The sequence below is a fragment of the Ranitomeya imitator genome, chromosome 9 (assembly GCF_032444005.1).
Source record: "Ranitomeya imitator isolate aRanImi1 chromosome 9, aRanImi1.pri, whole genome shotgun sequence".
Classification (NCBI taxonomy): domain Eukaryota; kingdom Metazoa; phylum Chordata; class Amphibia; order Anura; family Dendrobatidae; genus Ranitomeya; species Ranitomeya imitator.
Window position 1 is genome coordinate 5,869,643 of NC_091290.1, and position 17,374 is coordinate 5,887,016.

At 40.4% G+C, this 17,374-nt stretch overlaps 1 protein-coding gene across 4 annotated transcripts in view; it reads right to left on the reverse strand.

The window, feature by feature from the left end:
* The window catches only part of SCUBE2 (signal peptide, CUB domain and EGF like domain containing 2), a 127,632-nt gene that overhangs the window by 97,326 nt on the left and 12,932 nt on the right, over window positions 1–17,374 (reverse strand). For all 4 annotated transcript variants that reach the window (XM_069740098.1, XM_069740099.1, XM_069740097.1 and 1 more), the window contains exon 4: window positions 7,821–7,955. In XM_069740098.1, coding sequence (XP_069596199.1) covers window positions 7,821–7,955 — 135 coding nt within the window. The remainder of the gene's footprint in view (window positions 1–7,820; window positions 7,956–17,374) is intronic.

A 17,374-nucleotide genomic window follows, 5' to 3' on the forward strand; every position in this document is an offset into this window, starting at 1 on the left:
TCACACTAATGTGTGTATAATGTCTTTGTATTATGGCGATGTGCAGTATGTAAAGTGTTAATGAATAATGTGAGGACATCACAGGAAACAGAATAAGCATAATGACATGAAATGGTTAAGGACAGAACTAGCCCAGTGGGGGGCACTATTGCTGATAAAAGGGGGCAGTTACTAGTTAGAGGGAGTTCAGAGTCCGTAAAGTGCATGGTGAAGGCCAAGTTCAGGGGCAGTGGGCTGCTGGGGGGCATGGGCTGCTAGTGGGGGCATGGGCTGCTGGGGGGCATGGGCTGCTGGGGGGCATGGGCTGTTAGGGGGGCATGGGCTGTTAGGGGGGGCATGGGCTGTTAGGGGGGGCATGGGCTGCTAGGGGGGCATGGGCTGCTGGGGGGCATGGGCTGCTGGGGGGCATGGGCTGCTAGGGGGGGCATGGGCTGTTAGGGGGGGCATGGGCTGCTGGGGGGGGCATGGGCTGCTGGGGGGCATGGGCTGCTGGGGGGCATGGGCTGCTGGGGGGCATGGGCTGCTAGGGGGGGCATGGGCTGCTAGGGGGGCATGGGCTGCTGGGGGGCATGGGCTGCTAGGGGGGGCATGGGCCCACCATTTGAGGCAGTGGGAGGACAAATGGAGTTCCTGATGGACACTCCTGCAGTGTCCGGAGCCTGGGGCTCGGGCCAGGAACCATGGGGCCGGCCTGGTCTTCTGACATCATGGGGTCGGTGGACATGGAATTACGTGCGCTCGGTGCCCTGCCAGAGTGGGCAATGAATCCCCGCGGCTGATGGAGTCAGTGGGCTTGGGGGACCGTCCAGAATGAACGGGTGGCAGGACAGAGGAGGACTTGTACTATGGAGGTAGGAGGTGCGCATTGCTGAGCCCTCGCCCACCTGATGACCTTGGACTGTTCAGTACAAGATGGCTGATATAAAGACCCTGGTGTCCCATGCATTGTGCGCCGGCTCCTGAGGATGGAAGCACGGAGCCAGCGGAGGCTGGCAACCTAGGAGTGTAACGCACCCTCTGGGACTGGGACACCCCTGCCCGTAAAGTGCCAGAGTGAAACCAGACAGCCGCGACCACCGCTCTGCGCACTGTACAGAGAAATCCTACATGAGCAAAGACTTCTACAGACACAAGGCTGGAATGGCTGCCAACCGTGCAGGCTGCCAGGAGGGGGTGAACACTTATGCAATCATTAAGGACTCTTATGTAGGTCCATAGTGGTGAATATGATTTACAGGCCCTGTATATATCGCATACAGCACATGGCGCGGATCGTGGGCCGGGGGATCACTGTGTGCAGGGGCATCACCGTGAGCAGGGGGCATCACCGTGTGCAAGGGCATCACCGTGTGCAGGGGCATCACCGTGTGCAGGGCACGGCCATATAATCGGTGGCCGGTGTGAAGACGGCGCGTGAATCACATCTCAATTAGTCACTTGGTCTGAAGGCCGGGCCATTGACATTAGTGTCCAGAGGGCGTCCTGCTCCCCGATCATAGGGGCTTTAGTCAACAAAGGAGCCGACGTCGGCCCCTCTACCACTATTCAGCCCAGATGGCTTTTTGATCCTTTTTTTCCCACAGTGAGAACTTCACACAAAAAAAGATTCCTCCATCCGAGCAAATGTGCAGGACATGAAAGAGCCGGGCCCGTCCCGCTGCCCATCACTGCTCTGGGGACACAAATCACTCGGATTTATGCCGCCATCCACTGTGACATTTCTGCACTAACAAGCAAGTGATCCCTCAACAAACTGCAACTGCCGAAATGAACCCACGGATTTAACGAAAGTCATTTACTCTTCAGCCGCTGGGGAAGGGGCCCCCGACGTACCAGGTAGTGCCATAGGGTTCACCGAGCAAGCATAAAACAGTGCAGAGATGAAGAGCGCAGCTCCGGGGTGAACGCTCCCTGTGTCCTCGCAATGCCACATTTATAGGGGGGTGAAGCGGCCACATACATTATAGACAGCACAAAATAAAGGAGACTCGTATTATAGTCCTAGAGAGAAAGGGACTCAATACTGTCAGGGAGAAGGGAGTCTACACCTCACCATACTGCAGTATTATAATAGTTATATTCCTGTACATAGGAGCAGTATTATAGTAGTTATATTCTTGTACATGGGGCAGTATTATAGTAGTTATATTCTTGTACATAGGAGCAGTATTATAGTAGTTATATTCTTGTACATAGGAGCAGTATTATAGTAGTTGTATTCTTGTACATAGGAGCAGTATTATAGTAGTTATATTCTTGTACATAGGAGCAGTATTATAGTAGTTGTATTCTTGTACATAGGAGCAGTATTATAGCAGTTGTATTCTTGTACATAGGAGCAGTATTATAGTAGTTGTATTCTTGTACATAGGAGCAGTATTATAGCAGTTATATTCTTGTACATAGGGGCAGTATTATAGGAGTTATATTCCTGTACATAGGAGCAGTATTATAGTAGTTATATTCTTGTACATAGGGGGCAGTATTATAGTAGTTGTATTCTTGTACATAGGAGCAGTATTATAGTAGTTATATTCTTGTACATAGGAGCAGTATTATAGTAGTTGTATTCTTGTACATAGGAGCAGTATTATAGTAGTTATATTCTTGTACATAGGAGCAGTATTATAGTAGATATATTATTGTACATAGGGGCAGTATTATAGTAGTTATATTCTTGTACATAGGAGCAGTATTATAGTAGTTGTATTCTTGTACATAGGAGCAGTATTATAGTAGTTATATTCTTGTACATAGGAGCAGTATTATAGTAGTTGTATTCTTGTACATAGGAGCAGTATTATAGTAGTTATATTCTTGTACATAGGGGCAGTATTATAGGAGTTATATTCCTGTACATAGGAGCAGTATTATAGTAGTTATATTCTTGTACATAGGGGGCAGTATTATAGTAGTTGTATTCTTGTACATAGGAGCAGTATTATAGTAGTTATATTCTTGTACATAGGAGCAGTATTATAGTAGTTGTATTCTTGTACATAGGAGCAGTATTATAGTAGTTATATTCTTGTACACAGGGTGCAGTATTATAGTAGTTATATTCTTGTACATAGGGGCAGTATTATAGTAGTTATATTCTTGTACATAGGGGCAGTATTATAGTAGTTATATTCTTGTACATAGGAGCAGTATTATAGTAGTTATATTCTTGTACATAGGGGCATTATTATAGTAGTTATATTCTTGTACATAGGGGACAGTATTATAGTAGTTATATTCTTGTATATAGGAGCAGTATTATAGTAGTTATATTCTTGTACATAGGAGCAGTATTATAGTAGTTATATTCTTGTACATAGGGGACAGTATTATAGTAGTTATATTCCTGTACATAGGGGGCAGTATTATAGTAGTTATATTCTTGTATATAGGGGCAGTATTATATTAGTTATATTCTTGTATATAGGGGCAGTATTATAGTAGTTATATTCTTGTACATGGGAGCAGTATTATAGTAGTTATATTCTTTTACAAAGGGGGCAGTATTATAGTAGTTATATTACTGTACATAGGAGCAGTATTATAGTGGTTATATTCTTGTACATAGGAGCAGTATTATAGTAGTTATATTCTTGTACATAGGGGCAGTATTATAGTAGTTATATTCTTGTACATAGGGGCAGTATTATAGTAGTTATATTCTTGTACATAGGAGCAGTATTATAGTAGTTATATTCTTGTACATAGGGGGTAGTATTATAGTAGTTATATTCTTGTACATAAGAGCAGTATTATAGTAGTTATATTCTTGTACATAGGAGCAGTATTATAGTAGTTGTATTATTGTACATAGGAGCAGTATTATAGTAGTTATAATCTTGTACACAGGGTGCAGTATTATAGTAGTTATATTCTTGTACATAGGAGCAGTATTATAGTAGTAATATTCTTGTACATAGGGGCAGTATTATAGTAGTTATATTCTTGTACATAGGGGCAGTATTATAGTAGTTATATTCTTGTACATAGGGGCAGTATTATAGTAGTTATATTCTTGTACATAGGGGGCAGTATTATAGTAGTTATATTCTTGTACATAGGAGCAGTATTATAGTAGTTATAGTCTTGAAACAGGAACACATGGGCTACTTTAACAGTGAACAAGTCTGTAGGAACATGTTCACACACCACCAAGAAACTTGAAGACACAAAAGAACATAGCAGAACCAAAAACACTCAGTTTCAAAAAAATCACAGTAATCCGTAAGTGCTAGTAAAAAGATGTAAAAAACAGGGTATTTGGTTGATACGTTTTTTTGCAAAAAATGTATACTAAGCTGCTCCACCAAACGTCAAGGTATACCCATATCCTAATGTATGCAATCCCTATCTGATGTATTTAAAAACTTGATCATCTGTATATTACCTGTGTGAACAGGGTTCAGAGAGGAAAAGTCCATGTGGACATGCTGAGTGGAACAGCTTTCTCTTTTGTGTCTTCAGGTTTCTTGGTGGTGTGTGAACATGTTCCTAACAGACTTGTTCACTGTGCAAGTAGCCCATGTGTTCCTGTTTCCATAATTGTTCTCTTGGGTCTACAAGACTAGGGAGTTACCCACCATTCCTCTTGGGCTATCTGCACACAAGCTGTTCCACTCAGCATGTCCACATGGACTTTTCCTCTCTGAACCCTGTTCAGACAGGTAATATACAGATGATCAGGTTTTTAAATACATCAGAAACGGATTGCATACATAAGTTAGGACTGCTCTGATATGGGTATACCTTGACGTTTGGTGGAACAGCTTAGTATACACTTTTTGCAAAAAAAGTATCAACCAAATACCCTGCTTTTTACATCTTTTTACTAGCACTTGCGGATTACTGTGATTTTTTGAAACTGAGTGTTTTTGGTTCTACTATGCTCTTTTGTGTCTTCTAGTTATATTCTTGTACATAGGGGCAGTATTATAGTAGTTATATTCTTGTACATAGGAGCAGTATTATAGTAGTTATATTCTTGTACATAGGTTCAGTATTATAGCAGTTATATTCTTGTACACAGGGGCAGTATTATAGTAGTTATATTCTTGTACATAGGAGCAGTATTATAGTAGTTATATTCTTCTACATAGGGGCAGTATTATAGTAGTTATATTCTTATACATAGGGGCAGTATTATAGTAGCTATATTCTTGTACATAGGAGCAGTATTATAGTAGTTATATTCTTGTACATAGCAGTATTATAGTAGTTATATTCTTGTACATAGGGGCAGTAATATAGTAGTTATATTCTTGTACATAGGGGGCAGTATTATAGTAGTTATATTCTTGTACATAGGGGCAGTAATATAGTAGTTATATTCTTGTACATAGGGGCAGTAATATAGTAGTTATATTCTTGTACATAGGGGCAGTAATATAGTAGTTATATTCTTGTACATAGGGGCAGTAATATAGTAGTTATATTCTTGTACATAGGGGCAGTATTATAGCAGTTATATTCTTGTACATAGGGGACAGTATTATAGTAGTTATATTCTTGTACATAGGGGCAGTATTATAGTAGTTATATTCTTGTACATAGGGGCAGTATTATAGTAGTTATATTCTTGTACATAGGGGCAGTATTATAGTAGTTATATTCTTGTACATAGGGGCAGTATTATAGTAGTTATATTCTTGTACATAGGGGGCAGTATTATAGTATATTCTTGTACATAGGGGCAGTATTATAGTAGTTATATTCTTGTAAATAGGGGCAGTATTATAGTAGTTATATTCTTGTACATAGGAGCAGTATTATAGTAGTTATATTCTTGTACATAGGGGGCAGTATTATAGTAGTTATATTCTTGTACATAGGGGCAGTATTATAGTAGTTATATTCTTGTACATAGGAGCAGTATTATAGTAGTTATATTCCTGTACAAAGGGGCAGTAATATAGTAGTTATATTCTTGTACATAGGGGCAGTATTATAGTAGTTATATTCTTGTACATAGGGGCAGTATTATAGTAGTTATATTCTTGTACATAGGAGCAGTATTATAGTAGTTATATGCTTGTACATAGGGGGCAGTATTATAGTAGTTATATTCTTGTACATAGGGGCAGTAATATAGTAGTTATATTCTTGTACATAGGGGGCAGTATTATAGTAGTTATATTCTTGTACATAGGGGCAGTATTATAGTAGTTATATTCTTGTACATAGGAGCAGTATTATAGTAGTTATATTCTTGTACATAGAGGCAGTATTATAGTAGTTATATTCTTGTACATAGGGGCAGTATTATAGTAGTTATATTCTTGTACTTAGGGGCAGTATTATAGTAGTTATATTCTTGTACATAGGGACAGTATTATAGTAGTTATATTCTTGTACATAGGAACAGTATTATAGTAGTTATATTCTTGTACATAGGAGCAGTATTATAGTAGTTATATTCCTGTACATAGGGGCAGTAATATAGTAGTTATATTCTTGTACATAGGGGGCAGTATTATAGTAGTTATATTCTTGTACATAGGGGCAGTATTATAGTAGTTATATTCTTGTACATAGGAGCAGTATTATAGTAGTTATATTCTTGTACATAGAGGCAGTATTATAGTAGTTATATTCTTGTACATAGGGGCAGTATTATAGTAGTTATATTCTTGTACATAGGGGCAGTATTATAGTAGTTATATTCTTGTACATAGGGACAGTATTATAGTAGTTATATTCTTGTACATAGGGAGCAGTATTATAGTAGTTATATTCTTATATATAGGGGCAGTATTATAGTAGTTATATTCTTGTACATAGGGGCAGTATTATAGTAGTTATATTCTTGTACATAGGGGGCAGTATTATAGTAGTTATATTCTTGTACATAGGGGGCAGTATTATAGTAGTTATATTCTTGTACATAGGGGGCAGTATTATAGTAGTTATATCCTTGTACATAGGGGCAGTATTATAGTAGTTATATTCTTGTACATAGGGGCAGTACTATAGTAGTTATATTCTTGTATATAGGAGCAGTATTATAGTAGTTATATTCTTGTACATAGGGGGCAGTATTATAGTAGTTATATTCTTGTATATAGGAGCAGTATTATAGTAGTTATATTCTTGTACATAGGGGCAGTATTATAGTAGTTATATTCTTGTACATAGGGGCAGTACTATAGTAGTTATATTATTGTACATAGGGGCAGTATTATAGTAGATATATTCTTGTACATAGGGGCAGTATTATAGTAGTTATATTCTGTACATAGGAGCAGTATTATAGTAGTTATATTCTTGTACATAGGAGCAGTATTATAGTAGTTATATTCTTGTACATAGAGGCAGTATTATAGTAGTTATATTCTTGTACATAGGAGCAGTATTATAGCAGTTATATTCTTGTACATAGGGGCAGTATTATAGTAGTTATATTCTTGTACATAGGGGCAGTATCATAGTAGTTATATTCTTGTACATAGGAGCAGTAATAGGCCAGCGTCACACTACCGTAGATTACGGGCGAGTGCTATGCGACAAAACATTCCCAAGAAGAGTCATGGCAGTACTAGCTGAAAAAGTATTTCACTTTTCTGTTTTAATAAATTTGCAAAAAAAAAATTCAGTTTTTTTTCCAGTCAAGATGGGGTGCGGAGTGAATATTAATGAGAAAAAAAAAAGAACATTTTTGAATTTACGAAATGGCTGCAATGAAACAAAGAGTGAAAAATGTCAAGGGGTCTGAATACTTTCTGTACCCACTGTATATTCTTGTACAAAGGGGGCAGGGAAAAAACAAATATTCCTATCACAGGGTACAAACTGGGAAAGATTAGTACATAGGCCGTGTCACTCACCTTCGGAGCGATGTATACATGTGTGCTGATTGTCGCTCAGAAAGAAGCCATCTTTACAGCGACATTCATAGCTCCCCATGGTGTTGACGCACGTCTGCTGACAGCCCCCATTGTTTGACCGGCACTCGTCCACATCTAGTAAAATGGAGAACACATTGTCAGTGTGTGCAGATCCCTCCTCACATGTATTCCGGCAGGTTGAGGATACACTGCACATCGTGGCCGGTCACCATTCCCTCCTTCCACCAGTCACATGGAGCACGATGGACTCCCCTCAGCCCAGGACCCTCCATGCTCCATCAGCACAAGGCCACGTTCACACGCTCAGTATTCGGTCAGGATTTTCATCAGTATTTGTGGCCAACGCCAGGAGTGGGTGATACAGGGCCGGCTCCAGGTTTTCATGGGCCCTGGGCGAAAGAGTCCCGGCGGGCCCCTTTAACATACCACAATTCATAATGTACGGATACGGCAGAGAAATACAAGTATAGTACAATGCCAAAGATTTCACTTACTTCTTACATTACATGAGTGATATCTATTGTGCATTCTACATTAGCCCAGAAACTGGACAGAACAGTCCTCTATACAGAATAATGAGCCCCATATATTGCTCCAAACAGAATAACGAGCCCCATATATTGCGCCATACAGTATAATGACCCCATATAGTGCTCCATACAGTATAATTGGCACCACATAGTCCTCTATACAGAATAATGAGCCCCATATATTGCTCCAAACTGAATAATGAGCCCATATATTGCGCCATACAGTATAATGACCCCATATAGTGCTCCATACAGTATAATTGGCACTACATAGTCCTCTATACAGAATAATGAGCCCCATATATTGCCCCATACAGTATAATGGCCCCATATAGTGCTCCATACAGTATAATTGGCACCACATAGTCCTCTATACAGAATAATGAGCCCTATATATTGCTCCAAACAGAATAATGAGCCCCATATATTGCCCCATACAGTATAATGGCCCCATATAGTGCTCCATACAGTATAATTGGCACCACATAGTCCTCTATACAGAATAATGAGCCCTATATATTGCTCCAAACAGAATAATGAGCCCCATATATTGCCCCATGCAGTATAATGGCCCCATAGAGTGCTCCATACAGTATAATGACCCCATATAGTGCTCCATACAGTATAATTGGCACTACATAGTCCTCTATACAGAATAATGAGCCCCATATATTGCCCCATACAGTATAATGGCCCCATATAGTGCTCCATACAGTATAATTGGCACCACATAGTCCTCTATACAGAATAATGAGCCCTATATATTGCTCCAAACAGAATAATGAGCCCCATATATTGCCCCATACAGTATAATGGCCCCATATAGTGCTCCATACAGTATAATTGGCACCACATAGTCCTCTATACAGAATAATGAGCCCTATATATTGCTCCAAACAGAATAATGAGCCCCATATATTGCCCCATGCAGTATAATGGCCCCATAGAGTGCTCCATACAGTATAATGAGCCCCATATAGTGCACCATACAGTATAATTGGCACCACATAGTCCTCTATACAGAATAATGAGCCCCATGCAGTATAATGGCCCCATAGAGTGCTCCATACAGTATAATTGGCACCAAATAGTCCTCTATACAGAATAATGAGCCCCATATATTGCTCCAAACAGAATAATGAGCCCCATATATTGTCCCATGCAGTATAATGGCCCCATATAGTGCTCCATACAGTAAAACTGGCACCACATAGTCCTCTATACAGAATAATGAGCCCCATATATTGCCCCATACAGTTTAATGGCCCCATATAGTGCTCCATACAGTATAATTGGCACCATATAGTCCTCTATACAGAATAATGAGCCCCATATATTGCTCCAAACAGAATAATGAGCCCAATATTATGCTCCATACAGAATAATGAGCCTCATATCATGCTCCATACAGTATAATGGGCACCACAGAGAACTCCATACAGAATGAGCCGCATATATTGCACCATACGGAATTGACCCCATATAATGCTCCATACAGTATAGTGAGCCACATATAATTCTCCATACAGTATATGATGGGCCCCATCTATTGCTCCATATATAATGGGCCTCATATAATGCTCCATACAGTATATGATCGGCCCCATACAGTATACTGAGTCCCATATATTGCTCCATACAGAATGGGTCCCATAAGATGCTCCATGTGTAATGGGCCCCATATATAATTGGCCATATAAAATGCTCCATATATAATTAGTCCCATAAGATGCTTCATATATTATTGGCCCCATATACTGCTCCATATTAAATTGGCCCCATAAGATGCCCCTATATTATTGGCCCCAGAAGATACTCCCTATAGAATTAGCCCCATATAATGCTCCATATATGGCCCCCTCTGATGGTCACCATATATTGCTCCAAATTATATATATATATATATATATATATATATATATATATATATATATATAAAAATACTCACCTCTTGTTGCTTGTCGCTGCTCTGCTCTGTACTCCTCAGCGTCTTCCTGCTCTGTGCTGCGACTGCTCAGGCAGAGGACGCGCACTGGTGATGTCATCGCGCCCTCTGACCTCAACGTCACAGTCAGAGGATGGAAGACGCTGCAGCGCTGGAACCGGGAGAGGTAAGTATCGCAAGTGCCGGGGCCCGGAGCAGGTGGGGGGTCTACTCGCGGGGGCCGGTACTATAACATGCCCGACTCCACACTGATGAGGGGCAAATACCCCGAAACAGCTGTCTGTGGATGGATTCCATGTTTTGGCATAGGTGGTTTTCCTTTTTGGATGCTGCCCTTCCCGTGGTTGTTCCTTCCTGGTGAAAGACCTGGCTATTTATTGCTTGCGTTGAGAAACACGTGATGGTGTCTCCGCGGCTTTTCTACATGCATTAGCATCTTTCCCATAAGGGATGGGGGCAGTGTTCTGGATCACTGCGTTGAGAAACACGTGATGGTGTCTCCCCGAGGTCATTCATCCTTATGTTTATATGCCAGTGTCCCCGACGGCGAGTGGGCCCCCTGCCTGGTCAGGGCCCCGGCACTTGCCCGGGTGCTGACGCCGGCCCCGCGGTGATAAATACAGAAGTGGTGACGCACCTCTATTATCCTTCTCCTCCGATTGTTCCTCTCCTGATTTTGGCTTACAAATACTGATGTAAAATATTCATCAAATACTGACCGTGTGATCATGTCCTTATATATCGGATTCATTTACAAGACCTCTACTTGCTTTCAGTGAATGAAAACAATATATTTGCTTTCTCCATTGTTGCTGTGTGTCATATCATGTTCCTTCCTATAGAGTCCAATAAAATGCCCCATTTATTTAAGAGATTTTTACTGCAGTTTCATTCAATGCAAAGTAATTTGTGAAATCAGTGGTTTCATTATCTGCACACAAATCTGCAAGGAACACGTTGGTTTCATCGTAGTTGTAGGTGAAGATTTTCAGGCTGCTTTCACACATCAGGTTTTCAGTGTCAGGCTAAATCCAGCAAAAGTTGGAAAAAAAACGGATCCGGCGCAGATTGTGAAAAACTGATGCGACTGATCCGTTTTTTCGATGGATCTGACTAGCAGATCCAGATAATTGGATAATAAAAATTGGAGCATGCTCAGTTTAAAAAAATGGAATCCGGTGCCGGAATCCATCATTTTCCGGATCAAGCACCTTCCGGCTCCCATTCTAGCAGCTTTTTCGCCGGAGACAAAAAAAATATTGCTATGGACGTTTTTTACAGAAACGTCAGATTAACTATCTTTAACATCCCGCCACGTCGATGCTACGGTTATGTCCATTAGTCAGTGTTTACTTGCCCTGCAGTTATAATAATGGTTGAAATAAGTGATTGGCTGCAGTGGTCACTTAGTAAGCACATCCATCATTATTTCAAGGTTAACACAGACCAGCGGGGATTTAAAAGGTGAATTATGGTTACATTTTTTTTCTATTTGGTTCCTTTTGCTGATGTTTAGAAAAAAAATTTTGACAGCACCATTTAAGCCTGGAGTTTCAATACCTCACGATGGTCAAGATCTGTGCTTGCTGTCAGGAAATAAAAGAAAACTTGTTTTTTATCCAGAAACCAAGGGTGTTGTCAAGACCAAATATTTCTCACAGTTGATGGTTTGTTACAATGTTTCCAAAGTAGACAGTCGTCTGCAAGACATACAGCTTGGACTCTAGTAGTGATATATTGGGACTGACTTGCTAAACTACATCTAAATATATATATACAGGTCCTTCTCAAAAAATTAGCATATAGTGTTAAATTTCATTATTTCCCATAATGTAATGATTACAATTAAACTTTCATATATTATAGATTCATTATCCACCAACTGAAATTTGTCAGGTCTTTTATTGTTTTAATACTGATGATTTTGGCATACAACTCCTGATAACCCAAAAAACCTGTCTCAATAAATTAGCATATCAAGAAAAGGTTCTCTAAACGACCTATTACCCTAATCTTCTGAATCAACTAATTAACTCTAAACACATGCAAAAGATACCTGAGGCTTTTATAAACTCCCTGCCTGGTTCATTACTCAAAACCCCCATCATGGGTAAGACTAGCGACCTGACAGATGTCAAGAAGGCCATCATTGACACCCTCAAGCAAGAGGGTAAGGCCGGCGTCACAAACAGCGTAAAACAATACGGTCCGTATATTACGGCCGTAATACGCTGAAAAGTCCCGAAAAAAGTGGTCCGTAGCTCCTCCGTAGGCAGGGTGTGTCAGCGTTTTTTGCGCATGGCATCCTCCGTATGTAATCCGTATGGCATCCGTACTGCGTGGTTTTCTCGCAGGCTAGCAAAACCAACATACCGCTATAGAAGTGATCCATGTGTCCCAAAAAGAAAAGAAAATATATATATACTGTATGTATATATATATATATATATATATATATATATATATATATGTGTGTCAGTAGACACATATACCGTATTAGAGAGAAAAGCCGGTAATTCAGTGCGGTGTACAGTAAAATCACACTGACAGCTTACAGTAGAATAGGTAGAATAAATGTGTACACATAGAATAGGTATATATATATATGTCAGTGAGACACATATATGTACATATATTAATATTTATTCCAGCGCTAGACAGCTTGAAAGCCGGTAATTCAATTACCGGCTTTTTCCTTCTCCTTCCTAAAACCCGACATGATTTGAGACATGGTTTACATACAGTAAACCATGTCTTCTCTCCATTTTTTTTGCAGATTCCACACTACTAATGTCAGTAGAGTGTATCTGCAAAATTTGGCCGTTCTAGCTCTTAAAATAAAGGGTTAAATGGCGGAAAAAATTGGCGTGGGCTCCCGCGCAATTTTCTCTGCCAGAGTAGTAAAGCCAGTGACTGAGGGCAGATATTAATAGCCTGGAGAGGGTCCACGGTTATTGGCCCCCCCCTGGCTAAAAACATCTGCCCCCAGCCACCCCAGAAAAGGCACATCTGGAAGATGCGCCTATTCTGGCACTTGGCCACTCTCTTCCCATTCCCGTGTAGCGGTGGGATATGGGGTAATGAAGGGTTAATGCCACCTTGCTATTGTAAGGTGACATTAAGCCTAATTAATAATGGAGAGGCGTCAATTATGACACCTATCCATTATTAATCCAATTGTAGTGAAGGGTTAAATAAAACACAAACACATTTTTTTAAATTATTTTAATGAAATAAAAACAATGGTTGTTGCAGTATTTTATTCAACGCCCAATCCAGTCACTGAAGACCCTCGTTCTGTGAGTAAAAAAACATAATAAACCAACAATATACTTACCCTCCGCAGATCTGTAACGTCCAACGATGTAAATCCTTCTGAAGGGGTTAAAACATTTTGCAGCAAGGAGTTGTGCTAATGCAGGCTGCTCCTCGCTGCAAAACCCCAGGGAATGAGGCTAAAAATAGATCAATGATCTATATTTAGCTTCATTTGCGGTGAGGCGCCCTCTGCTGTCTGTTCATAGATCGTGGGAAATTACCTAGAAAGCCTGGGAGCTATTTTTAGCCTCATTCCCTGGGGTTTTGCAGCGAGGAGCAGCCTGCATTAGCACAGCTCCTTGCTGCAAAATGTTTTAACCCCTTCAGAAGGATTTACATCGTTGGACGTTACAGATCTGCGGAGGGTAAGTATATTGTTGGTTTATTATGTTTTTTTACTCACAGAACGAGGGTCTTCAGTGACTGGATTGGGCGTTGAATAAAATACTGCAACAACCATTGTTTTTATTTCATTAAAATAATTTTAAAAAATGTGTTTGTGTTTTATTTAACCCTTCACTACAATTGGATTAATAATGGATAGGTGTCATAATTGACGCCTCTCCATTATTAATTAGGCTTAATGTCACCTTACAATAGCAAGGTGGCATTAACTCTTCATTACCCCATATCCCACCGCTACACGGGAATGGGAAGAGAGTGGCCAAGTGCCAGAATAGGCGCATCTTCCAGATGTGCCTTTTCTGGGGTGGCTGGGGGCAGATATTTTTAGCCAGGGGGGGGCCAATAACCGTGGACCCTCTCCAGGCTATTAATATCTGCCCTCAGTCACTGGCTTTACTACTCTGGCGGAGAAAATTGCGCGGGAGCCCACGCCAATTTTTTCCGCCATTTAACCCTTTATTTTAAGAGCTAGAACGGCCAAATTTTGCAGATACACACTACTGACATTAGTAGTGTGGAATCTGCAAAAAAAATGGAGAGAAGACATGGTTTACTGTATGTAAACCATGTCTCAAATCATGTCGGGTTTTAGGAAGGAGAAGGAAAAAGCCGGTAATTGAATTACCGGCTTTCAAGCTGTCTAGCGCTGGAATAAATATTAATATATGTACATATATGTGTCTCACTGACATATATATATATATATACCTATTCTATGTGTACACATTTATTCTACCTATTCTACTGTAAGCTGTCAGTGTGATATTCATATCTTTCGTATATCGGACTACATTTTGTTTGGAGTACCTGGTGTATGAATGTGTGTTACACTAAGAGGATCCATACATGTATGTTTAACCGTTGGGAGTGTTTAGACATGGTTTACAAGCACTACAGCACTTTATTACAAATATAATATCCTATTTCCCTAAACATCCAATAAGGGACAGGCTAGTGGACAGTCGTCGTTGAGCGGGGGCGCCACTGTCGTACTATAATAGGGTGCCAACCTCCGCTGACAGGTAGGGGTAGAGCAGGTAGTAATATAGACTCCCCCTCTCTTTCTATCATATTTACTATATCATTTCTGTATGATTGTTTATGTGTTTCCATCCCATCCTATTAGGGCCCAATAGGGGTAGGAGGGAGAGTCGACGGTGAGCGGGGGCGCCAACTGCGCAGGATTATAGGGTGCCAACCTCCGCTGGTAGGTAGGGTGCAGGTAGTGCAGTATAGGGCTAGGCATCACCCTGGTCTTTTCTATTATATGTTGTTGTCATGGTGACGGTTTACGTTAAGTGCACTTATTATTATTATTGTTTTTGATAGGTTTTAAAACTAACTAATAAAGACATTTTTATCTAGTTTACACTGGGGATTTTTTTGTTTCTGTGAATTTGTTAAAGATAGATGTCCCCATAGATATATATTTTTTCTCTGTGAATGTAAGTCTGTTGGAAGGAAACAATGTGGCAGAAAACGCTGTACAACGAGAAGAGGAGACCGGACCCTGAGGAAGATTGTGGAGAAGGACCGATTCCAGACCTTGGGGAACCTGAGGAAGCAGTGGACTGAGTCTGGTGTGGAAACATCCAGAGCCACCGTGCACAGGCGTGTGCAGGAAATGGGCTACAGGTGCCGCATTTCCCAGGTAAAGCCACTTTTGAACCATAAACAGCGGCAGAGGCGCCTGACCTGGGCTACAGAGAAGCAGCACTGGACTGTTGCTAAGTGGTCCCAAGTACTTTTTTCTGATGAAAGCAAATTTTGCATGTCATTCGGAAATCAAGGTGCCAGAGTCTGGAGGAAGACTGGGGAGAAGGAAATGCCAAAATGCCTGAAGTCCAGTGTCAAGTACCCACAGTCAGTGATGGTGTGGGGTGCCATGTCAGCTGCTGGTGTTGGTCCACTGTGTTTCATCAAGGGCAGGGTCAATGCAGCTAGCTATCAGGAGATTTTGGAGCACTTCATGCTTCCATCGGCTGAAATGCTTTATGGAGATGAAGATTTCATTTTTCAGCACGACCTGGCACCTGCTCACAGTGCCAAAACCACTGGTGAATGGTTTACTGACCATGGTATTACTGTGCTCAATTGGCCTGCCAACTCTCCTGACCTGAACCCCATAGAGAATCTGTGGGATATTGTGAAGAGAAAGTTGAGAGACGCAAGACCCAACACTCTGGATGAGCTTAAGGCCGCTATTGAAGCATCCTGGGCCTCCATAACATCTCAGCAGTGTCACAGGCTGATTGCCTCCATGCCACGCCGCATTGAAGCAGTCATTTCTGCCAAAGGATTCCCCACCAAGTATTGAGTGCATAACTGAACATTATTATTTGTTGGTTTTTTTGTTTGTTATTAAAAAACACTTTTATTTGAATTGAAGGGTGAAATATGCTAATTTATTGAGACAGGTTTTTTGGGTTATCAGGAGTTGTATGCCAAAATCATCAGTATTAAAACAATAAAAGACCTGACAAATTTCAGTTGGTGGATAATGAATCTATAATATATGAAAGTTTAATTGTAATCATTACATTATGGGAAATAATGAAATTTAACACTATATGCTAATTTTTTGAGAAGGACCTGTATATATATATTTTTTCTTACTCTTTTTACCACATTAATTATGTAGCCGAGTCACAATCTAGGGTACTGAAATGCTGCCACAATTTGATGTAACTTAGTGACCAATTGGTCTAAACAGAAAAAAGAAGCGCCACATTCAGCAAACAGCCCGAAATATGAAACACGTTGTAATCTTAAAATGAGACACATGAAGTTTACCCCGTCTAGAAATGAGGCTCTTTTTATATGTCTGATTGTAACTAATCCAGCAGAAAAACAAACTGGATGCAAAACTAAAGTCAAAGTTGCTTTTCTTCGGTTGAGTTCCCACAATGAGCTTTTGGTGAGTTTTTGATGTTGCAGATTTTCTGCACCCATTAAGTTAAATCGGTTACTGAAAGTTTTTTCAAAGTATACAACATAAAAAAAATCTCACGAAAAACTGATTGTGGGAACGTAGCCTTAAACAGATTATTCACGCAGATCCATTTAGGACATGTACTCACGTTCAGTATTTTACATCAATATTTGTAGCCAAAATCAGGAGAGGAAAAATCAGAGGAGAAGTGTAATAGAAACTCGTCACCACTTCTGTATTTATCACCCACTCCTGGTTTCGGCCGCCAAATACCGACGAAAAATACTGAAGGTGTCCTTAAAGATAGACACTTTGGATCCCGTTTGTCACTGATCCGTATTTACCGTAGTTGTCTCTGAACACCTCAAGAATTCTAGGTAAGTGCAGTGTGAAAAAACGGATG